Source organism: Aquila chrysaetos, chromosome 8 (assembly GCF_900496995.4).
Source record: "Aquila chrysaetos chrysaetos chromosome 8, bAquChr1.4, whole genome shotgun sequence".
Taxonomy (NCBI): domain Eukaryota; kingdom Metazoa; phylum Chordata; class Aves; order Accipitriformes; family Accipitridae; genus Aquila; species Aquila chrysaetos.
Window position 1 is genome coordinate 36,235,330 of NC_044011.1, and position 24,766 is coordinate 36,260,095.

The 24,766-nt window shown below is 39.4% G+C and overlaps 1 protein-coding gene across 5 annotated transcripts; it reads left to right on the forward strand.

The window, feature by feature from the left end:
* Positions 1-1,057: 1,057 nt before the first annotated feature.
* PPP4R3B (protein phosphatase 4 regulatory subunit 3B) lies at positions 1,058-24,528 on the forward strand. 5 transcript variants are annotated; one of them, XM_030021651.2, is made up of 16 exons: positions 1,058-1,240; positions 2,400-2,455; positions 8,701-8,799; positions 8,983-9,603; positions 13,044-13,121; positions 13,930-14,046; positions 14,993-15,109; positions 15,515-15,646; positions 16,537-16,639; positions 17,764-17,805; positions 18,501-18,659; positions 19,369-19,538; positions 20,701-20,840; positions 21,313-21,497; positions 21,964-22,166; positions 22,807-24,528. In XM_030021651.2, exons 1-16 carry the CDS (start codon positions 1,099-1,101, stop codon positions 22,900-22,902), a joined length of 2,460 nt encoding a protein of 819 aa, XP_029877511.1. In that variant the 5' UTR covers positions 1,058-1,098; the 3' UTR covers positions 22,903-24,528. The 5 variants fall into 5 exon arrangements, with proteins under 5 accessions (XP_029877511.1, XP_029877515.1, XP_029877512.1 ...); XM_030021655.2 differs by having other exon boundaries at positions 22,042-22,166; XM_030021652.2 differs by having other exon boundaries at positions 21,334-21,497.
* Positions 24,529-24,766: the final 238 nt, after the last annotated feature.

Consider the following 24,766-nt stretch of genomic DNA (forward strand, 5'->3'; position numbering starts at 1 on the left):
TTTCACCAGTGAAATGCCAGTCTTGTAAGTAGGAGCTATACCGGTGTAACTGCTTTCACCATTAGGCAAGAGCTAGAAAAGTCTTGCTTTGTCTGGGAATGAGACACACCCTGCCCTGGGGAGCCCTTCCCCTTCAGAGCCTGAAAGATTTTGTTGTGAGACACTTTCAAGCTTCCCCTCCTTCCCAAAGTCCCCGTTGTTTCACACAGCTTGACTTCTTGCAGGCTTTTGTGTCCTTTTCTCCTATTCCCATGCAAACACTGAAATGTAATTTTTTATTATTATTAGTAGTAGTAGTAGTACAGAGGAAATGTGTAGCTGTTTTTTAGTATGGAAAACTAAGCTTTACAGACTCCACAACGCCTGGCAAGTGGTCTGTCTTAAATTGCACAGTTTGTAAGGACTAATTAAGCACGTTTCTCTCATTGAGAAGCTTCACAGAGCAGCTTCATCTTTCGTTTAGCTTTTGAGCCTCCTCTACAAAGCACGGGAACGTGCAACAAAGTGCACGTTATGGCACAGGCGTTACTGTGCGTGCCCTGCTGCGGTAAAGGGTTAGAGTGGCACAGGAGCTGCCACAGTCACGCGAGTACACGTCTGTGACTGAAGGCAGGCGCTGTCCCGCTCCCCGCCTCCCCGTCTCGGCCAGAAAGCCGCTCGGGGGGCGGCCCCTGCCCCGCCTCGGCCCGGCCCGCCCCGCTCCGACCGCCGTCCCGTCGGCGGCGCGGCGGCAGCTGCCGGCCGCCGTAGCCCCTGCGAGGGGAGCCCGTGGCCGGGCTGGGAGGAAGAGAAAGGCGGCGAGAGTCGGGTTACAAGATGGCGGCGGCGCTGCGGTAGCTGCTGAGGCAGCTGCTGAGGCGGCGGAGCGGCGCCAGCGAGGGCCCGAGCCGGGGCGCGGCGTCGCTCTCTCGCCGTCGGGGAGCCATGAAAAGCGGCGCGTTAAAGGCCCCGCGGTGCCCCTGAGCGGCCCGGCGGCCCCGCTTCCTACCCCTGGCCCTCGTTCCGTCGCCCGCCCCCCCCCCCCCCCCCCCCCGGAGGCGGAGCGGGCCCGGGCCTGGGCCCGGGGCCGGCGCGGAGGCCCGAGGCCGGGGCTGCACCATGTCGGACACCCGTCGGCGGGTGAAGGTCTACACCCTCAACGAGGATCGGCAATGGGACGACAGGGGCACCGGGCACGTCTCCTCCACCTACGTGGAGCGGCTGAAGGGGATGTCGCTGCTGGTGCGCGCCGAGTCGGACGGTGAGAGCGTGGCCGGGGCTGCGCGGAGGCCTAGGCCGCCCGCCGCCGCCGTCCGGCCCGGGCCTCCTCCCCTCGCCCCCCCGCGGCACCGGCCCTTGCCAGGCAGCCCGCCCGGCTCCGGCGCCCTCGCCGCCCCGCTCGGCAGGGCTGACACCCGCCGCCGCCGGGCTTGGCTGCTGGTGCCTTACCTCCCCGCGCTTATCGGAGAAGAGCCCAGAGGATTTTATTGTTATTATTTTCTTTCCCCTTTCTTTCCTTTAGCTCGCGGTTCCGTTCAAAGTTTCCTTCCCCCGATAAGCCGCCGCAGTGTTTACCACCGTGGCCCTAGACTTTCCCCCTTCCAGTTACCCTGGCCGGCTGCATCTCTTTTGACTGACCGGAGATGAAGTTGTTACGTGTGACGACATCTTGTTCGTTTTGAGAATAATTTTATTCGCTTTTGAAGGGCACTTTTCCTCCCCTTTTTGCTACTATAAAAAATTGGTTGCTTGGTTGGGTTTTTTTCCCCTAGAAATTCGCTGATTGCCTTCGAGTTGTGTGGTGTTCCTCATGTTTTATTGCACTTTAGTCACCTTAAGGGTCTTTTTTGGAGGGGGGAGGGTTCATGCTCACCACTTTGTCAGCCGACAGGTGCTAATGTGCTAAATAAACCACCTAAGACTGGTATAAATTACTCTGGAGCTGTTGCCAGGATACATACACTACTTGCATACACAAGATAAAGTCCCCGGGTTTATAGTATCTAGATGATTCACTTCTGAAGGACAGTTGAAGGAAATAAAAGCAAATGGCCCACGTGGCTTCTGTGGGCAAAAACATTTTTATGCTGGGCAGCATGTTACCTGGTGCAAATTTGAATAGGTTTGCTAAATGGCTAGTCATTGCACCAGGTTTCAGGAGAAAAAACAGTGCTACGGAGAATTTTGGTCTAAATTAGAAGACAAAAATACATTTCAATATGGATATTTCTGTTAAATTGTGTCTTACCTGGCTTATTTTAGGGAATTGTGTTTAAAGAAGGTGGTTCTCCTGTATTTTCTGTAAGATGCAGGTTAAGTTGAGGATATGTTGGCTGGCACATAGGCGGTTGTTGTATGTAAGATGCATGGAGGTGTTTATTTTGTTAAACTCGGTAAATATCTCTCTGTACCTTTTTCAGGTTCACTACTGTTAGAATCGAAGATAAATCCAAATACTGCATATCAAAAACAGCAGGCAAGTATTATTGCTAGGCTTTATTTTTTCTGATTACCGATGCAGAGGAATTGTTTTGTGCTCAAAGTAATGGCATTTTTCAGAAAAAAAGGAAAGCAGCATGACATTGAATTGTCGATGTTTTTTTTTCATAGAGGTGAAAAACTTGCCTAGAAGCATGTAGGTGCTATAATACTTTGCATCCTAGGAATTAAAATGTGCGTCTCCTAAAAAAACCCTTTTGGACTTAAGGCTTTGAAGAGGATATATGCAATTTGGATAAATATTGAACTCATTATAGGAAAAAGAGTTCCAAACATATACGTGTAACTTTTGTCTCCCATCCTAGGCCATGCGAAGTAATTGCCGAATTAGGAAGGCAAAACTTTGGCCGGCTCTGTTACGGCATATTTACTTCTTGAGGTCTTTTTCTGGAAATAACACGAAGGAATTTGTGGGACTTCTTTCATTGTTACTGTTCAGTTTTTGTTTTAAGCCTTGAAAACTTCTGCTATCCTAAGTAAAGTGACTAGCCATGGTGAGACTTAATTGCACGGTTGCCTTTCCTGGGGGTAAGCCTTCTGCAAAACAAAGAAGTAAAACAGTTGGGAGCTATGTTAATAGGTCATTTTTGCTTAATCCACTAAAAAAATTAGCTTACTAAATCTCTTCTGCTTTTACTGTTTTTTCCTTTTTCTGCATTAATTTTTGGTGTGTCTGCCTACATTGTTCTCATGGTTATTACTGGTTTTTTTTCTGGCTGTTCCTTTGTTCTACAGTAGATTCTCTGTTCCTTTTGTTCAGTGTTTTATACTGCTCTTCATCATTATGGTATCCAGAAGTGTTTAAACACTAGAAAATGGTAATTTTGTTCTTCGTAAATCATGAAGAGACAAATCTTTAAGGATTGTGTTTGTTTTGGTGACAAGTTATGTTAGGAGAATTTGAGGAGAGTTTGTTAGCCCTTGAGCACAGGCTGGTTCATTTTAGGTTAGGAGCAAGTCAGAATCTTGGGCCTAGCTTTTCAGAAGGCTCTGTTTTCTGTGGTTTGCACTTTTCACTTGTTAGATATTGTTGGTTTTAGTCAGGTGGGTGACAGTCGTAGGCTTTCCTTGAGCGGGCCATGCTGAGGAAGGATGACAGTCTTCATGGACCTCTGCAGGGCTCTGAAAGTCAAGAGCCCTGAACTGCTTCCTGTTTAGTAGAGGAAACTAGTACATAATGAAACACAAATGCAGATTATGTTGCTGTAAAATTTTAAAATGCTTCCTTCTGCAACCTGTTTTCTGAAACTTCATACAACCGATTATTTGAAAGCTGCCTTTACTTAATTAGTAGCAAAGTTTCAAGTGACTTAAGTAGCTTTTGTTGTCATTTTTCTTGTGCAAGTCTCTGTAGGTTGTAGTTTTGAAAAACTCAGGCTGAGGTTTATTTTGGTTGGCTGTTATTACTGGTTCTAATGCTTGTGTGTCCTTGTGGCTGGAATTGTTTGCTTCACTGTTCACTCTTTTGAAGAAGTTTGGTTTGGGTATTTTTTTGAAGAGGAATAATGATTGATGATTTCCAGAGACACGTTCTAGGTTTGTCTAACCTCTGAAATCATACAGCTTTCAGTTGACAGAGCTTTGTCCTCAAGTTTTATGTGCTTCCTTCTGAGTAGAGTAGCAAAAAGCAGACCTTAGTGTAGCATTCCCATGCTTTTCTCAGTTTGTGAGATTTCAGTCTCATCGTTAAAAGATTGTAGTATTTAAACCTGGGCATCTCAGGAACAGACCCTTTTTAAAAATGGTGGAAAGATTTAGGCAAAATGTTTTGGTTAACCAGAGATGAAGAGAGGTGCTCTTTCCTCACTGTCCCTACCTGAATGTTTAAGTCTGTTACATAGGTAGCCTCAAGACTTGGAGGCTGTACTGCTCTGCCCAGGGCAGATGCTTGTACGTGAATGGCAGCATGGAGGAGAGCTCTCTCTTCCACTTGCCAGAGTTCAGCTGCAGATTTTCATTAAGGTGCTGATCATCTTGGGTTTGGGGAAAGCTGCAAGATGGTGCACCTTGATGGAAAGGAAACATGCCCTGGCTGCACATCTGTCTTCATATAAATTACTTGAATGGACTTAGAGGATAGTTATCCCTTAAATTGTGATTTCCACAACAATGTTCTGTGAAAAAAGAAAGCCAACTGATTTTTAGTTGCTGTGCATCAGTCTGTGATTCCCAGTATTACACTGTTTGTGCTAAGTAGTACTATAACTATTGACTAACTGTAAACAGGGCAGGCCTGTTATCTGCCTTCTTGAATCGTGTTTGTGGTCACTAGCTTTTGTGCAGAATTCAGTTCTGTCGAGGTGTTAGCCATATTATAATCATGACCTCTTTCTCCAGAGAAATAGGACTTGGGTTGGGCATAGGTGCCAGGCTGCTCAGCATACGAGATAAAAGAATCTCTAATTGCATGTATCCAGAGATTGGGGCATAGGCTTTGAGAGTTACATACCTCCACCAGACACCTGGTCTTGGCCAATGGGCAGGGTCAGATGTGTTCTGGAGGCTCTTGCAGGAGCCATTTTTAAAAAGTTGTTGCCACACCCCTTTGTTGTTCCACCCTCTGCTTGAGGTTACTGTTCCCTGGCAAAACTGGCAGAAGAGCATGTCTTCAGTGAGAAATCAGATGGATCCATTCGTGTGCCCTGTTCTTCTGGCTCAGTTACGAGGGCAGTAATTTTCAGTTAGTTGGCTGTAAGACTTTAAACTGCTACAGAAATACTTACAGTGAATGCTGCCTTCGGATGCTAACTCTCCTTTAGGTGTGCTCTATCAGTTTTCAGATCTGAGATGAAGAATGTGTGCAAATACTGTCTTTTGCACAGAGTTGCCATCACTCCTGTGACAACCGCAATTTGCATGAGGCATTACTTGAGGCCAGGATTTAACACATTTGCAGGGGTGCTGTTAAAGCCAGCCTGAGCAGTTGCCAGGGGTCTTCTTCACTCCTCTTGCATGCCAGCATGAGTATTCATGTTACTCTGTGACAGGTTAGGTGTAGGAACTGATTCAGTTGAAATACCTCTTTTTTGCTGGATTAATATTTATCGGCATGTGTTCCCCCATCTGGTTCACCGTACAGCATGCTTGTGCTGGTGCAGGGGGACTGAGGGGCCAGTGCAGGAACAAGGAGAATTGGAGTAGCAGACGTTGTGCAAACCAGTACTGACACTGAAGAGGGGTTTGAACTACTCTCTTAGTTTAAATTGTTGTTCTGAATTAATCTCTTCTTTTGTTTGTCTTTGTATTGTGTTTGGGTGAACTGAGGAACATTGCTGTTGCTTGTCGCTGAAGCAGCATCGCAGGTGCTAATCTAAGCAGGTGGGCGTGGTAGTCTCTCGCAGCAGCTGGGCCTGGAAGATGTCTCTCTGTGGTCTTCATGGGTTGTCTTAGGTCATGCAGGAAGCATACGCCAGATGAGTAGATTTTGTATTGGTATTGGACAATTATTTTCTGATGACATTCTCTTTCAGTCTTTCAGAAATATTTTTGGAGAAACTTACATAACTTCTGCTTTGTGTGGGCAGTACAGATTGTAATGAGTACTGTTCAGTAACTCGAGAATTCTCACAAAATTTTTGAGTGCAGTCTCTATGGATGCATGCAGTCATTTAAGTTACTGCGCTATATCTTTTATTTGAATTGTTCTGGGCTATGAATAGGACCTCGTCATGTATGTGTCCTTCTTTGTTCATTGAGGCACCCCTGAGTCTCAGCTTTCCTGGAAGTGTATTGATTTTGAGTGTCAGGGCATCAGTACTTTCACAGAACATTTCAAGATAAACATTTCAGATTTTGAGTTCTGTAATAGCCGTAAATTTGTACTTAAGAATTGTTATTTTTTGTTTAATCTCTGAAAGAGAACCAGGACAGGGAGTGTATCAGACTTTTCAGTGCCCACGTTGACAATTATTATTATTTTTTCCTTGAAGCCCAGTTCAACTGCTCGCTCTAAAATGGCACACTGTAAACATAGAGATTCAGCTGTCTGTGAGCTGGAGACGAAGGTGGACAGCTGTAAGCAAAAACCGTGTCAGCTATATGAAGCTGTACCATTTGCACACGTGAATCAGAGCCCGAAAGCAGGGAGACTACCTATTAATATTTGTGACTCTAGGACAAAAGTGCAAGTGTAATATAGGACGCTGTAGTATAAATAAACAACTCTCATAAACAGCATTAAAACCATAGTGCAGTCAGCTCAGTTCTTTCCAGAACAGGAAAACCTGGTTTCTTTAAAGGAATATGTAAAAATGAGAAAGAAGGAAAAAAAAAAGAAAAAAAATTAGGTTGTGCAAATGCTGTTGTGTTTAGTGTGGTCTGTGATGATGTTTTGGGGGAAGGAAGCTGATCTATTGGTAGGCGTTTGTCAACAATGTTGCTGTAAGAAAAAGATGTTATGCCAAACCTTTTTTTAAAAAGGAAAAAGACAAAGACAAAACCCCCAAAACATGCAACTATATATGGACATTGAGAGATTAAGATTACGTAGAAATTAACTGAAGAATTAATGCCATCAGTGATGCTGATTTTCATTCATTTCCAGACTGATAATTGTAGCAGCTGGTAAGTTGTGTTTGTTGAGACAGACTTTTGTTTTTCAGATAGCTGTGCTGATGGAAGAGTTTACCTACTGTCCCATGCCAGCTGCTTGTCAGCAGTCCTGTCCCAAATGTTAGTCCCCTCTCATCTGCCAGGGGAAGTACTCACTAGTGCTCCCTGCACAGATAATTGCGTTAACAAGGGTCTGTTTAAACCATCTAAACTAACCTGATTTTGATCGAAAACAATTAAGAAATGCTGACTGACAGTAGGTTCAAGAGTAGCGATGATCACTTGGTATTTATTATGTTTTTGTCCCTCTGTCTTTGGTGGATACATGAAGGATGGTGACTGGATAGTTGTATGATACCATGTCGCTGATTGGCCTTGTAGCATAGTGAACACCTTACAGATAGTAATCAATGAGCTTCATCGTTTCCTGTCATTTGGTGTACAAAGGAAACCAAGAAGTACTTTTGGGGTAAAGATGTGAGGGGGCAATGGCAGTGTCTGTTTCTTGTTGCCCCTGAAGTTTCCTAAGGTATATTGGGTATCTGTAAGCTAGTCAGATATTTGTTTGGGTTTGGTTGCTAGGCTTAAAAGTATCACTTTGCACATTTGTTTACAATAAGTGATGCATAAGGTAAAGACTTAAAAGCCTTGATAAGTTGTGTGGTGAATATTGACCTTTGTAAAGGTGGGAAGTAAATTACCTTATTGACCATTAAACAAGGGCTTGCTGGTGTGTTTTTTTAAAAAAAAAAAAAGGTGTGGTAACAGTTCAGGAAGTCAACAAACTTGGTGCAGTGTTGAACCATTTTGCTGGAGCTCATCAAATGTACTGCAGAGTTAGCAGAGCGCCATTCAGTTTTGAACATTTTAACATGAAGATGAGTTTTCTGTAGGATGCTGAACTATATATAACAGGCTTATATATATATAACAGGCTTACATTCCTCACAGTACAGCAGCAAGTGTCCTAATAAAACCTCATAAAAAAAACCCTTTTTAGTCTGTTCAGAAATTCCAGTGAATCATCCAGATATACTGTGCAAGTGCACAAATTGAATTGATAGAGGCAATAGTAACAGAGGAAAAACAAACAACTTGCTCAAATGAAAATAACTGTTGGCAAGATGTTTGTAGCTTTAGTAAGAACTTAGGAGTTTTATATTATTCATGCTGTATGTCTTTTCATTCAGAAAAGAATATTTTAATGTCGGGCATTATTTCTCACATTGCTAAGGCTGTATTAAACCCTTTCTGAGGAGGAAACACTGTAAGCTTGGTTTCTTGTTTCTATTTTATCAAATATGAAAAGACTTAAATTGTTACATTGCAGGTTTTCTTAATCTCCTACAATGTGTGCATTCCCTTTTCAGGATTGTTGGCTCAGAAGTATGTTGCAGAAAAATGCCATTATAAGTGTTTTGGATACGAAGAAAAGTATATTTAAATATATAATATGTAAGGTAGTGGTCGTAAAATAGCAATAAAGAAAGATGATGTCCCCTATGGCAGAACAGGTGATTTAATGTTTTAGTGTCTTATGTTCTTTTTTGACAAGTGTAACTTTAAATAAAATTATTTCTTCTTTAGACGTACGACTTAACAGAATACAGATTAATACGCAGTGTAGACCTGTTTCAGATACAATTATTTTTTTGTTTTTGTCTTGAACAGGACACCCTGATTGTTTGGTCAGAAGCAGAAAACTATGATTTAGCACTGAGTTTTCAAGAAAAAGCTGGCTGTGATGAAATTTGGGAAAAAATCTGCCAGGTACAGTTAACTTCAAATACTCTCTTTCCTCCAGATGTTTTAATTTCTTCTGTGACTCCATGTATTTGTGCTGTAATTTTTAAACCTACTTGTAAAATAAGCACATGTTATTTCAGTTATTGACTTGATTATTTTTATATATGTTTTGGGATAAGACAGTAATTGTGTGTGCTTTCTTCTTAGGTTCAAGGTAAGGATCCTTCAGTGGAAGTCACACAGGACCTTATTGAGTCAGAAGAGGAACACATAGAAGAAATGCCTGAAACTAGTCCTTTGATCGACCTTCCTACTTGTGAACTCAACAAACTTGAAGAGATTGCTGACCTAGTTACCTCCGTTCTCTCCTCACCCATCCGTAGAGAAAAGCTAGCACTGGCCTTGGAGAATGAAGGCTATATTAAAAAACTGTTACAGCTTTTCCAAGTCTGCGAGAATTTAGAGAACACTGAAGGCTTACATCATTTGTATGAAATTATTAGAGGAATTTTGTTCCTCAACAAAGCAACTCTGTTTGAGGTGATGTTTTCTGATGAGTGTATTATGGATGTTGTTGGATGCCTTGAGTATGATCCTTCTTTGGCTCAGCCAAAACGGCACAGGGAGTTCTTGACCAAAACAGCAAAATTTAAGGAGGTTATTCCTATAACAGACTCTGAACTCAGGCAAAAAATCCACCAGACTTACAGGGTACAGTATATTCAGGACATCATCTTGCCGACACCATCTGTTTTTGAAGAGAATTTTCTTTCTACCCTCACTTCCTTTATTTTCTTCAACAAAGTTGAGATTGTCAGTATGTTGCAGGTAAGTGGTTTTTAATATGGTTTAGATGGATTATGTGTAGATACCTCTAGCTGTAGATTTGAAATTGATTACAGATCTTTAACACTGAGTAAGTTAATCGTACACGCTTTCATTTGCATAATGTTTTGAATGTTTCCCCTCATTTCTGTTACCTTTTATTTTGTACTTTAAAAAAGGTAGATTTCAGGTGAGTATATTAATATTTTTTAATGGGTTGTAAACAGTTAAAGGTTCTTCTTGATTCACAAGCAAAATACACATTTTGAGCTGTTTTTGTATAGGTATTTAGGGAACAAGAAACTTTATGTATTCTATGTCAGGGACGTGTGATATCTTTATAGCAAATTCTGAATCTGATTCAAAAAAGCATGTTCAGAACCATTCCTGTTATACTACTGTTGCTTTATGGTACTGATTTCAGATGTTTGTGTTGTAGTATAATGTAATTTGGGTTTTTTCTTCATACTGATATCCAAAAGTAATGATAAATAACCAATGTGTTACTATATCAAAAAACTTACTACATACTTTGTAGTCAGAAGCAGGCTTAAAAGTAGTTGGGTGTGACAACCAAACTGGACCATGGAAGGAGCCTTGGTAAAGAGCTGTGTGTGAACTTCATGACACTTTGGGTATTTTCAGTTCATATTTTGTTGTGCAAGCTAATGGGTACCAAAGTGGTTTTATTCCATTTCTGATCCATGTCCTTAGAAAAATGGTACATTTGTGTAGAATAGAACATCACAAACCTGTTGGTTTTGAGTGTGGATAGTCTCTGTGCAATAGGAAGATGGAGTGGAGAAGAGGAGGGTAGTTAAAATTGTGGAAAAAGAGAGGCACTGGAGAAATAACATTACCATAAGGAATATTTCTAAAGAATGTAATAGAGGACTGAGGAAAAAAAATCAAAACTAAAGAATTGTAGATAATTGCATGAATAAGCTTTTGGGCTTCTTTCTACTTTCTTTTTTCTGGTTGAATAGCAGAAAGAAACTAACAAGTAAATTCCACTTGCAAAATTAATGACTTTGTGTTAAAAGATTTCCCTTTTTATTCTTTTTCATATATTACTTTTCTAAAACCAAAAATAAATTCAGTATTATTCTCCTGAGGCCACAGTCCTGTTTCCATTTAGAGATTTTTAACTCTAAAGTTCTTTATTTTTCATTTAGGCTTTTCTGTACTGAATATTTAATTGTGTCTTAACAGAAAACTATTATTTCCTGTTACCTCTAGTACTCTTTGAAGTTCTGAAATCCTCTGACAGTTCTTTGCTACTCTGTCACTGCTGTCTTTGCCATAGTAGAGAGAGTATATGTCACATAGGTTTGCCTCACTGTTTTAAAGACTGTAATTGAGGCATGCACGATGATTTACAAATAATGTTGATACTTGCATCATTTGAACTGCCTTGAGAATTACAAACTAAGAGGCAGCACACATGAAAGAGATGTTATTGATAGCACGCCTGAGTAAAATTACATGGTAGTATGGACCTCAGGTTCAGGACTGTTGTCGCAGTCCCCTGGTGTAAATCAGCTGCTTCTTGTGGCACAAGAACTCTAAAGCTCCTTTGGGTTTGGTGAAGACATTAGGAGTCTTGTTACCCTAAATACATCAGCAAAGCTCCCTAGGAGAATGCAGTTTATAGGAGTAACAGATTGTGTTTGCTACAGAGTAAAGCTCCTTTCTACGTGCCACGAAGCAGTAGATCCCAGCACTGCTATCGATGAAGGGCAGCCACGTGGGAAACTGAGTGAGCATGCAAAGCAAACCTAGATCCATCCTGTGCTTTAGGACATCAGGACTACACTGCAGCAGCCTTATACAAGCAAGAGATCTTTCTGTTGCCAGGTGTTCTGTAGTGAGGATTTTCTAGCCTATCTGTTGTTGATTGTGGTATGGTTGGGTTTTTTTTTTAACAGGCTTAATCAAGCTGTTAAAGCCAGCAAAGCTTAGAATAAACTACTAAGTCTGTGTGTTTTGCACTCTCTCTGATGTTGATTCCAGGTATCATTTGTTTGTAAAGCACTTCTTTCCCCACGTCTTAAAATTTTCAGGAAAAAAATTGTGAGCCTTTGACTGGCATTCCTGTAACTGTAAAAATTCTGTATTTTGTTAGCTAATAAAGCACGCAGATTTTAGCAACAGCACACAGGAAATACAGAGAAGTAAGCACCCTCTACATTATGCAGTGTAATGTTTACTGGAATGCTGCTATTCCATTCATGTTTGTTCAATGCATAAGTAAAGTTTGTAGAGTTGAATCAGTACAGTGACGCATAATTTTGTAATGCTGTAGCATAACGTTACTATTTGCTTTAAGATTTATATTGTATTTAAAAGGTAACAGAGACATTTGATTTGAGAGAATGCCAACACTATTTTCCATGTGAAGGAGTCCAGAGAAATCGATGTACAGAGAGGGCAGAAAGTGCCCAAACAGTTCAGAGATGATGATGTTCACCCTGGTTTTCTTGTATCTCTCGAGTATTAAGCAACGGTGTAACTGAAATGCTTAACAAGAAGTAGAAATGTTGTCCTATATGTGCTTGAAAATAAGTATCTCTTGGTAGTAGAGGATCTGAATATGAAAAGCAAATAATACTCAAAAAAGTTTTCCAGATTGGAAAAGCTGAGCTTCCTGCAAGGGGGGTTGTGTGCTTATTTTGAGAACAAGGTTAATGGGGACATGGCTGTGGCAAACTAATAATGTGTTAATCTAGTCACCCTTGCATAGGTGGACTGAAAAAAATGTTTGTGATGTTGCAGATCCGAAATAGGGTAACTGATATGTGTGTGACATTAACAGTGTACTGTGAACGGCATAGATGCAGCATGGTAAAAACTATCTTGATTGGCAACTTCTGATGTAGAAGTGTCCAGGTTGCCTTCCTGGGAGGTTACATGCGCGGTGCAGGGAGGGAGCCTGGAACAAAGACGCTCATTTTCTGGAATTTTGATGCATGGGGGTGTGTGGCAAATCATGCAGTGAGTATGTGGGGTGGGGCAGAGCTGTAAACCACAGGGGTGGCATGGCAGAGAAGGAAAGGAAATGACGCTTTCCCTAGAGACTTGTCGTTCAGAAGGCAGTTCTAGTAATCATTGCCTATGCTCAGCTTACACATGATTCTGGTCTCCTGGACCTGCTTCTGCTGCGCAGAATGAGTACTGAAACAGTACACTGGAAGTGATCCTCCTGAATGTGTACCCCTCCATTTCCCTTTTTTTGTGATAAAATAATGGAAGTGTGGAGAAAAATAGAAAAAAAACCCTTATCTACCGAATCTTCTAATGTATTTTTTTGTTTGTTTGTAATTTAGCATCATAGTTAAGCTTAAATTAAGTTTGACTTTCTACAGTCTGGGATCCAATAAAGATCGATGTTTTAACTTTTAAGGGGCATTGTGTAAGTTGTATTCTTCTTATGTGTTACACAGGAAGATGAGAAATTTTTGTCTGAAGTTTTTGCACAATTAACAGATGAAGCTACAGATGATGACAAACGATGCGAATTGGTAAGTCAGTGGTCTTTGTGGTTCTTTGAATGCTTTAAACTACAGAGATTAAGTAGAAATACTGAAACTGTTCTGCTAGTTCTGCAGTCATTGAGGTATTTCTGTAACCCTAGAATCATTTCCAGTGTAGCTTAGTCTTCATTTATGTACTCACTAGAAAAATATTTCTTGCAAGGTGAGCTGTGATTTATTTGTTCTAAATAATTATTTTATTGTTGAGAAAGTAATAGCACTAAGCTGACTTCCTAGACTTAAAGGTATACTTTCTTCCAAGCACTCTTCAACATACCGTATCACTTACATTTGTCATATAAGCACTGCTTTTTTCCACCTGTATTTTACTCATTCAAAAAGATCTTTCAAGTCGTATGACTGAGGATTACCAGTAGTCCCTTAATATGTATTAAAAACTTTATTTATCCTTGACTATGTTTATCAGCTTAAATTGCCCTGTTAAAATCTTGCTTTCGGCAAGGGAGGCATCTTTGCTCTTTCAAATAAAAGGCATGCCAGATAAGAGTATAAACCCTTCATATACTAGGTGTGATGAAATAGCTACAAGGTGACTGTATTTCTTTCTGAGGTAAATTTCAATGTCTTAAACTATTTTATTTGTTTATATACTTTATTTTGCTTTCCTTTGTTGATGTTGTTGAAGGTTGGAGGAGAGAGAACTAGAATAATACCATTTTCTAGGAAGGCAGGTACAAGCCAGTATACAGACTCTGGTACAAATTGTAACAGTTTCCTACTTTCTGAGAGTTTTCTGAATCAAATACACCTTAAATTATTTTTTCCTATATGATAGGTTAACTTTTTCAAGGAATTCTGCGCATTTTCTCAGACGTTACAACCTCAGAACAGAGATGCATTTTTCAAAACTTTGGCAAAGTTGGGAATTCTTCCAGCTCTTGAAATTGTAATGGTAAGTGAAAACTTAAAGCTGATTTTAATAAAATTTAAAAACCCCGCAGGTTTTTAAGCTAAACCAGATCTGCTAAGCACCTCTTTGTAAGTTTGATTGGAGCTTTGCTCTGTTGAAAGTTGAAGTTTATTGTAACGTTCAGAATCCAAAAGATGCCTACAGTTTTCTGAAGTAGCCTGAGTTTATTGCTGTTATTATTTTTACTTTGCATGATGGAGAAGTCTGTGGTAAATGCAGTCCTTTTGACAATGTGTAACAATTGAAAGATACTCTTTTTCATGTGACAGCTTGATTTGTTGTTGTTGTTGTTGGAACAGAGCCAAAGAAGTATTTTTAGATAATCTTGGAACTTGTTCCTATCCGAAAGATTATGTAATCCTGTCTTTTCGGAGGTATAAAGCAGATTAATCTATCTTAATCAGTAATGTGGGAACATAATTTTTTTCACTCCTTTGGTCGAAGCAGCTGTTGCTGCCTGACCATTGCAATTCATGTGTCAGTGCTGTTGTTACTTAGAAACTATGAATTCAAGGGGTTTTATATTCTAGAGTAATAACCTTGACTGTTATGAAAACATAAGTCATATAGATGTTCAGTGATTAAATGAATGCTAATCTTAGTAATGCTTCCTGTTACGTTAATATTTTAGGTTTAGAAATTGTACAGTTCTCAGAGAAAATCCTATACCTTAAGCAAAATTATTAATAAATCACGATATAAAAGTTTTCTGCTTAAATTAGGGCTATCAAATTCACAGAGAGCCTTGCATTCTTTCTAAAGGCTGTTTTGGTTTTTTTTTTTTTCCCGTAACTGTATTACCTTGTCTCTTGCAGAAACTTTTGTAATAAAATGTTCTCAAAACTTTTAACTCCCTATTCTTTGCAGCTTTACTTGAGAATAAATACCAAACTTGATTTACTTTAATAAATTGATCTCTTTTTATTAGGGAATGGATGATCTGCAAGTTAGATCTGCTGCTACAGATATATTTTCTTATCTAGTAGAATTTAGTCCATCCATGGTCCGAGAATTTGTAATGCAAGAGGCCCAACAGAGTGACGATGTAAGTAAAAGTGTTTTGGAGTGTGTTGAATATACTAGTTTTAGAGCAAACAGGGGGCGGGGGGGGGGAACAAACCAGCAAAACAAACCTCTCCAGAATTTGGAGTATGGTTATCCCAAAAATTTAGATACCAGTAACATAGGAAAAAGTAGATTTGATACAAAAATTCCTGTTGGTGTTCCATGTGTTTACAGTACTAAGATTGTAGGTCTGCCTAACATGATTTTAGGTGAGGAGGGTTGTGCTTGACAGAACTCCAGTGTCTAAATGCAACTCTGAATTTTTCTGGTTCACTTAAATTAAAAAAAAAGAAGGAAACCTAATACAGAAACTAGGGAAATCATTCCACTATTGAAAGTGTCTCTAATTATTTTGTGGTTTGTTTGTTTGGGGCTTTTTTTGCAGGATATCCTCCTCATCAATGTGGTCATTGAGCAGATGATCTGCGATACTGATCCTGAACTTGGGGGAGCTGTTCAGCTAATGGGGCTTTTGCGTACTCTGATAGACCCAGAGAATATGTTGGCCACAGCTAATGTAAGAAAATACAAAGGGGTAAAGACACTTTACTGTCTCAGCAAAATTAAAAACCTGATATTCTCTATTACTGTTGTTGTTGTTAGAGGATTTAAAAAAAAAAAAAACAAGACAGTTTCTTTTTTTGTGTGTGTGTTGTGTGTGGTCTGATACTGATTTTAAACAAGCTAAAAAAGTAAGCTGAAATTTCCATTAACTTTTGATAATAAAAGGTTTGTGTGTGTGGCATTGTGCAAGTATTTATTAAACCAAGCAGTCCCATGCTTCAGTGATACAGCACTATTTATGTTCTTGAATTCCAAATTGTACGTGTGTTTAGATGTCAAAGTGAGAATAGGAAATTCGTAGAAATTTGCTTTAAAACTTGGATCATTCCTTTCTTTCAACTGCTGACGTTCTGAATCCAAACCAAAGTACAATGTATTTGTAATTTAATGCATACTGCATGTAAAAGAACGCATTGTAATCTTACTCGTGTATTGAAACACATATGTTATATAGAAAGTAGTGAAATGGACCAGTTGATACTTTTTTTCAGTGTAAAAAGGTTTGCAGGTTGTCACGGATAAAATTACTGCATTTAAGAATGGTTTCTGCAAATTTTGTCAAGCGCTTTGAGACATTGACGTATTTTCAGTATATATTTGCATCCATGGTGGGGATTTTTTTGGTGCTAGCTACTTTGGTTTGATGTCTCACAGATCTTTTCCCAAAATAAAGAAATACATCTTCCTTGAGTGAAGATACTGTTGCAGGCCCAACCAAAAAGATACAGGCAGACCTGAAGGAGGCGATAGAATCTTTGTAGGCTCTTTCTTATGTTACTACTCTTTCTTACTTAAAAGGTTATATAAAAATGCCAGTATTTAATAAAGTTATATTTGTTTTAGAAAACAGAAAAAAGCGAATTTCTCAATTTCTTCTACAACCATTGTATGCATGTTCTTACTGCACCGCTTCTGGCTAATACATCAGAAGATAAATGTGGAAAAGGTAATGTGGTTTGTTTGGTTTGGGTTTTTTTCCCCCTTTAAGTCTTGTAATGTTTTCAAGTGACTTACAGTCCTGGTAACAGCGATAAGCCTGTGATGCAAGCTGGGAAGACACTTGCTGAAAACTATTGTTCCCCCAGTGACAGCGGTTCTGTGGGCAGCAGTTTTAATAGCCCTTTCTTGCAGCTTTGAATGATAACGTATCTTTATATTGTACTTTGTAAAATATGTATCTCCTTGATGTGTATTGTTAATTGTATACTAGTTTTACTAGTATAATTTTAAAGAATATTTGCTGTAAAGCAGAGAGTATCTTTAGTTCACAGGTACTTTTTTCTAAAAGTTTACAAAAATGCTGTGACATTCATCAGTGGTTACATGATTCCAAGCATCAGGTGTGCTCAGGTGATTAACTCCAAAGCCTAGTTTTCACTTGGCTGTAGTATAGAAGTGCTGAAAGAAATCTCTTCAAAGAAATACAACTTGGAACTGCTTTATCTTGTTCCTTTTTTATTTTTTCCTGGTGACAGTAAAAGAATTGGAAATCTCCATTTGGCGCACACAAATAACACTCATTGGTTTGCCTCTAGTGCTTTACAAACAGAAATTTAACATCATTACAGCCTCTTGAGTTGGACTTTTTTCTGAATACTCATTCAAGAGATTAAATTAAATCGCACCAATACATATTTGGTAAAAACATTTCTTTCATCTTACCCATCTTCTCATCTTAAGTGTTAAGTCAAAGAAATACATCTTTTATGCCTTTTATGTGAAAACAAAACTTGCATCTGTAGTACTCCTTTTATAATATTATTTGAAAAAATTTAGAATAGGCACATTCTTCTAGTCTAAGTAGGAATAATATTCCTAAGTATCAGATTACATATTTTCACCTAGTTGAATCTGAAACTTTGTAATGTAAATTGAATACAGAAATCTCAGCTGGCATGCATTCTTGCTGTATGTTTATTTCCCTATAGCTTACAAAAACTTTTGATTTGATGAAAAGTTTTAACAGCTGGTAGAATTGATTGTTTATCCCCATCTTTTAAATATTTACAGTGCTTTGAAAACCTTTTTCTGTTTTTTTGTTTTTTTTGGTTTTTTTTTTCTATTTATCAGATGCAGTAGTTGGGTCCACTAAGAGTAATACAATTTGTCCTGGTAAGTTTTAATTGACCTTGAGTTTTGAAACTTGTCTTGTATTTTGTGTGTGGTGGTTTTATTTACAAAAAAAAAAAAGTCCATACTTCCATACTTTTTTTTTTTTTTTAAATACTTTTTATTGAAATAGATGTAGGTGCTTTGCTTCACTTGAGATGACAGGAAGGTGAATTAACATGTTCATCTGCTCTTGAGTTACTGGGTTTCACCTTTTTTTCTTCCCCCCGGCCTAGTCAACCTTGCTACTGAAAGTTTAAATCATTGTTAGTGGAATCTGTACTAAAGAGACATAGCTGAGCTTTTACAGTTTGGATTTTTATCTGTGCAGGGTTCTTTTTTGACCATTATGAAAAGACATTGCTAATTAGGTTCACACGAATACAGGGCTGACTGGCTTTTTTCTTTTAACTACAAACCGTTAGTCTGGATTGCCATAACCAGTAACTCGCTGATTCTGGAAGATCAATTCAGGGTGATTTTTGTGACTGAAGGAAAAAAAAAAAAATAAAAGCCAAATTTGCGTTTGTTGTTTTGGTCTGACCTAATGTCTTGCTTCCTAAAACAATCCAGTCCGCCACTAAAAAATGTGTCGGGAACTGTAATAGCAGCTGAGCTTGGTGATGATTTGGTGCATGACAGTATATATAATTTTTTCTTTTTTTTGGTACAACTTAAGGCATTAATTTTTCTTGTAGATAATTATCAAACGGCACAACTACTTGCCTTAATTTTGGAGCTGCTTACTTTTTGTGTGGAACACCACACATATCACATCAAGAATTACATTATGAACAAAGATTTGCTAAGAAGAGTCCTGGTCTTGATGAATTCCAAACACACGTTCCTGGCCTTGTGTGAGTATGGAGCTGTTGTGATGCCCTCCTTCAAGGCTTTCTGTGTACTGTGTGGAATGCGTACAAGTAAAAGTGTGTACTTAAATTCAAAATTCCTGTTAATTTCTGATTTATTACTGACTAGCTGTTAAGTAATTTTGAAAAAAAGGTAGCAGGTGTCTGTTAGTGTAGACCAATGCAGTTTATGGTGGAAGGAGAATTGTTGTATCTTTTGAAGTCCACAGTGATCCTTTCAGGTCTTTATGATAGTAAGGATCATTTGTGATCAGCTGTCTTATTTAAATGGAAATACTGTCATTTCATAATAAAGTCATAAATCTAGTGCTCCTTGTGGAGAGTGAATGAAATTTTGTGAACCTTGGTATTTAAAGAATAGGGGCTAGTTCTCGAGGCGCACACAGAAGAGCACAGGAATGAGCTAATAATTCAACTTTGCCTGTGCTGAAGTTTATTGCTGCTGTATTTCAAAAATAAATTCATGGACCCTGATCATATTCAAATACCGAGGATAGTCAGAGAATGAAAGAAAGGTTACCTGTCAGCAAATGTTTCTTCTGAACTTTCAGAAAGTGTTTTTTAATGCTCTTGGTTTGGGGGTGCATCTTCCTCTCAGTAACGTCAGGTCAGGTTTTTTTGGTTCTTTCCAACAGAAGCAGATTGGAGCCCTGGCGTGTAGTTATTAAATTCTTGAATTTTTTTCTTCATATAGGTGCTCTTCGCTTTATGAGGAGGATAATTGGCCTAAAAGATGAATTTTATAACCGTTATATCACCAAGGGAAACCTGTTTGAACCAGTTATAAATGCTCTGTTGGATAATGGAACTAGGTACAATCTGCTCAACTCCGCTGTGATTGAGCTGTTTGAATTCATCAGAGTGGTAAGTTAAGCAGCTTCTTCAGCTCTCACGTGTATGTGGCATCTCGGGTAGAAATACAAAATCCAAATCTTTCCCTTGCAATAGTGTGTTACTACTTAAAATCACAAACTAAAAATCCCATAGGTAAGTACCCAAATAGAAAGGAGCCGGTAAGCTGCTTTGTGCTTGTTTTACTTGATTGCCTATCACAGAGTATGCATCGGCCCTATTTACATAGAAGTCTGTGTAAAAGTATCCTGCAGATTCAGTTCTTCGAAGTGGTTGAATGCGTTGTTTCTGGACCAAACTTTGAAGTGAGGGATTAAGTGAAATGTGTTACATCTGAGTAAATCTGGGTATTATTGGGTCTAAATGAGACTAATTTGACTATAAATTTGGATGATCATTGTCCTTTAAAACCCTACACACTTGCTTTCTTAGCCAGTGTCAGCTTTGAGTTGGTAGCTTTTCCACTGGCAGCATTTGTGGGAACAACGTATATCTGGACAGGACAGACAGGACAAGCAGGAGTGCCCGGTTGGTTGTACTGCTGGGGTAGAAAACAAGGACTTGCAACAGCTCCTGAGCTACTCGCTGCGAATGCCTCGATTTGTGGGAGTCTTCTCAGGGAATCTTTGCAGTCTGGGAAAATGAAGGGCAGTTTTTAGTCATAGGATATTGTAGCTGCTGTCTTTTCCAGCAAGAAGAAAATGCCTTGTGTCTCCAGGTGACTTTTGCCAGCGTGGTGCAAACATTAAGATTTGCCTGATACATTGAGATTTGTTAGGTGGTGACTGACCAAAAGGTGCCTCATCCCGTGTGTGCTGCTGTAGTTACTGAGGGCTAGGGAGCGCGCTAAAACGTGTGGGGAGAGCAGGGCACAGCTGGACTCCTGTTCTTCTCAAGAAGGCTTAATCCTACATAGCAAGCATCATGGTTTAATCAAACTATCACAAGTAGAATTGGGATGATGCTGAGTATATTGTCCATTTATATGGGAAATTTAGTAATTATTTCTAGATTTCAGCTTTTTTATTAAAGAGGAATCTGATGACTTCACATCTGTTCCTTACAATAATGTTTTGACTCTGGACAATGCATCAGTTACTTTTAAAACACTAAAGCTTTCTGAACTTCTGCATGTTAGTATTTGAGACTGAAATACTGGTTTGTTCTCATGCAGGAAGATATTAAGTCCCTTATTGCACATATAGTTGAAAACTTTTATAATGCACTTGAATCTATCGAATATGTTCAGACATTCAAGGGACTGAAGACAAAATATGAGCAAGAAAAAGACCGACAAAACCAGAAGCTGAACAGGTACGACCCAGTTGCGTTGTATTCTGGGACTTTCATGGAATGCCATTAGGTAGTCTCTTCTTACTGCTGGTTGGTTATTTCTTTCCTGGAGGGCAGAAAAAGCAGAAGGCTGGGATTGGGGTTGTTTCTCATTCTTGATGAAAACTTCTTCAATTAGAGCAAACCCCCATCTGACTTTCCTTGTGGCCTGCTGTAGTACAGTTCATATTTGTCAGTATATTAAATGTTACATTCAGAAAACTCTCAGCTTATGAAGGGCAGAATCTTCTGTCACTCAGAGTGAGGGTTCGGTCTGCCTTATTGTCAGCTGGCGTTTTGGTGAAGCTTACGTTGACAGTAGAGCGGGGGACAGAGCTGGACTGCCTTCTCAAACGCACTGGATTCACTCTAAAGCGTCAGAAGCCATTTCTGATCCTGGCGGAGTCTGAAACAGCAAGCAAAACTTGAATCCCTTGTCATGTGTCTCTTACAGTGTTCCATCTATATTGCGTAGCAATAGATTTCGCAGAGATGCAAGAGCCTTAGAGGAGGACGAAGAAATGTGGTTCAATGAAGATGAAGAGGAAGAAGGTGAAGCTGTTGTACCTCCGGTTGAGAAATCAAAACAGGAGGATGATTTTCCAGATAGCTATGAAAAATTTATGGAAACTAAAAAAGGTATTTACTCCATTTCACTTTGTCGGCACTGGAAGTGCTCTGTGCCACATAACGTGGAGTATCATGTAAACAAACCAGTTGCTTGTGCTCTGTATAATCAGGAGTAAGAGTATTCTGTGTAATTAAGTAATGAATTCTTAACATGTCTTTGCAAGCTAGTTTAGGATTAAAATAATGAGTTAAATTGCTCCAAGTGTGCATCTAGTTTAAATGACATTCAAAAGCAAAACTTTACATGCACTCGTGTGCGCTGAGTGAGCAATGTCCCCATGTCCACACCATCTGTGCCATGCTCGGTTTGAATGCTAGCGTGCTTTGGATGAGGTCAGTAGGTGAGCCCTTGATTTAAACTGAATTAAAAAGAAAAAAAAGAAAAGGCGGCTTTTGCCCTGTGATTATGCCGTGATGTGGATTGTACTCCATGGTGTACAGCTGATACCTAAGTATGAAAATGTTTGTCCCTCAGCTAAGGAGAGTGAAGACAAAGAGAATCTTCCAAAAAGGACTTCAGCTGGGGGATTCAAATTCACTTTTTCCCACTCAGCCAGCGCAGCCAATGGTGCAAACGGCGCAAACAGTAAATCCGTGGCAGCTCAGACGTCACCAGCGAGCTCCAACGGCTCCTCGTCAAAGAACGCAACCCTGACCACAGCGGTGACAGCCACGAAGGTGGGAGAACTTGTACAAAAGCCACTGTCCTCGCTTAGGACAGCAGAGCAGTATCATGAGACTTTACCCGTTGTAACATGGTAAGGTCTCCAGGCAGGGTATCTTATTGACGTATAAATTCATCCAAAGGCCTGCCTAGTTAAACCCTTACTAGTTTTGGGGAGGGTTTAAGGAAGTATTAGGTGGACTGGAGTCTGTTGGTGATCTGGTGGGCAGAGTTTAATCTTGCATCTTCTGCCTAATTTAGCGGCTCCCACTCCTCAGCTCTAACTGTCCAGTTGCTGCTCTGTGTGTGTGTGATACACATAGGAGATTGGTTTTTTTTCTGGATTAATGTTAGTGCCCTCCCGCCATCAGGGAATTAGTAAGTGTTTTTAAGCGGATGAAATACAGTAAGTAAGAATTCTGAGGCCAGATCCAGAGGAGCAAGGAAGTCGCAGTACTTTTTAACCACGTCTCAAGACAAATGGGTCTTAGAATGAAAAAAACCATCATCAAGAAACCTTCCACGGCAGGCTTGCGTGTCCCGGGCAGGTTGGCTGGGGGTTATGTACTAAAATTGCATGTTCCTGGGTATTTTTTTCAATGTGAGATTTTCTTTTTTTTTTTTTTTCTTTTTTCTGTTTTTTTAAATTGGCAGGGAAGTCTAGTTGGCCTAGTGGATTATCCTGATGATGAAGATGATGATGAAGAGGAGGAGACATCTCCAAGGAAAAGACCTCGTCTGGGTTCATAAATGAAACCAAAACTTTGGAATAAAAACTTTTATTATGGGGTTTCAAATGCTGCAACTGTTTTAAGAGCTAAAAAGGATCTGATTCAGAAAGTTTTCTCCCATGAGTATATAAGATAACACAAGGAGTAGCAAAAGAAACTCAGTTATCAGCTAGAAAGGGTTAGTTCTGTAAACACAAAGCTTCCAAGGAACTGAATATCTTTCTAGTAAGTAAGGAGTCTGCCATTCAGGCTGTCAAAAAAATGAAAAATTAAAAAAAAAAAAGTGGGTTAGTATTCACAGAACCTGGATGATGGCTTCTCAGCAAGGAAAGTCTCAGGTGTCGGGAGGGCAGCGGGAGGGAAAGGTATGGTAAACACTTTTTAAAAAATATTGCAGGGTTTCCCCGGTGTTTAACAGAAGTAGAAAAAAAAAAAAAATCAAGCTTAAATTTCGAACCCAGTAATCTTAATTTTGTAATGGTGCTGTCAGTTGTGTTCTTTTAGCAATGCCTCTTTTAAAAAAATTTTAAGGGAAAACTAACTCTGTTTGCATAAGAACAATCCAGATTTTGGGACCATTTCTTACCAATTAAATCGCATTTCTCATGGTTGGAGGGAGGGACACTGCAGTTATAGTGCATGTTGAGTTGTTTAAAACAGTTAAAAGTAAGTTTTAATTTGTATTTTTCAAGAGAAAATGGAAGCTGGATGCAAAATGGATGGGTTTGCTTGTTTTTTCGATTAGACATCCAGTCACATCTATGCGAAGGAACGATCGCTTCCAAAATAGCTCCAGGAGCTGCTTCTGTCAAAGTGGTGCTGTACACGGCACACCCGAGTAGCTGTCGGCTTCACGTTGTGGAAGATGCAGAGTTTGAATCACTTTCTGTGTTGTTAAACGAGCTGTCTCTTCTCGGAGCAGCAAGCCATTTTCCTGTTTGCGAGTTTAAATTGTGTAATTGAGGTGGTAATAAGAAACACTAACAGGTTTTTCATAGCGATGAATTTAGCGGCGTTTTAACACCAAAGTCACTTTGGACCAAGACGGAATTATTACTAACAGAACACTGGTCTTTGAGGCAGAATCAACAAGCAGCACCTGAATCTGGGTGTAATACGAAAGCTGCTTTTTTAACAAATAAAAGCACATTCCATGTAGGTAAGCAAACTGCAACAAAAATAGATGAGTTGATGGCGATAAGAGGCAAACAGTCCAGGTTTTATTTGCAAGAGCAGCAAGTGAACTGTAAATATTTTAATGTTAGTTTGCCCATATGTGATCTGAGATCATGATGAAGTGAGAGGAAATTGATGTGTCAGAAATGTTAAAATACGAAACCAGCTGCAATCCACCACATAGATCACTCTTGTAATATGTGTTATGGGTCCATTTCTCCTGGAATAGTTTAAACTGAAGCAGTTTCTCTGTTTTGGAGATTTTTGTAGTTAATTTTAATTTTAGCTATCGTTTGGAAAAAGATGGGCTGTCTGTGTAGATATGAAGTATAGTTTTTTCCATAAAACAGAAGTTTATTTTGTATTAAAAATACCACTGTACTTGTTTTACACCATTTGTATACATGTGGTGATATTAATGCTGAACTGTAAAATTCAGGAATTAAAATGTGACCCTGTAATTCCATAATTATTGCTTTTGTTTGGTTTGTTGTACATGGTAAGTTAACTCAGAATTTTAAATGTGGCCATTTTAGAATATTTTTTAAGATAGCTATCCTGCAGTTTTAAAAGTAACTCTATACCACTAGATGAAATCCCAGAGGGAATGTGTGAGTTCTTCCCGACGCATTAAGCTAGACCCAAGCATTCTGATGGATGATAGGACCTGGGGACAGTGGTGTTGCCCTCTGTGGGCTCCAGGCGAC

Bases quoted from the DNA above. Each gene is read 5' to 3' on its own strand.
- PPP4R3B (XM_030021651.2), top strand. From the start codon at position 1,099: ATGTCGGACACCCGTCGGCGGGTGAAGGTCTACACCCTCAACGAGGAT. The intron at 1,241-2,399 runs GTGAGAGCGTGG...TACCTTTTTCAG, and splicing joins GGTGCGCGCCGAGTCGGACG to GTTCACTACTGTTAGAATCG. The intron at 19,539-20,700 runs GTAAGTTAAGCA...GTTCTCATGCAG, and splicing joins TGTTTGAATTCATCAGAGTG to GAAGATATTAAGTCCCTTAT.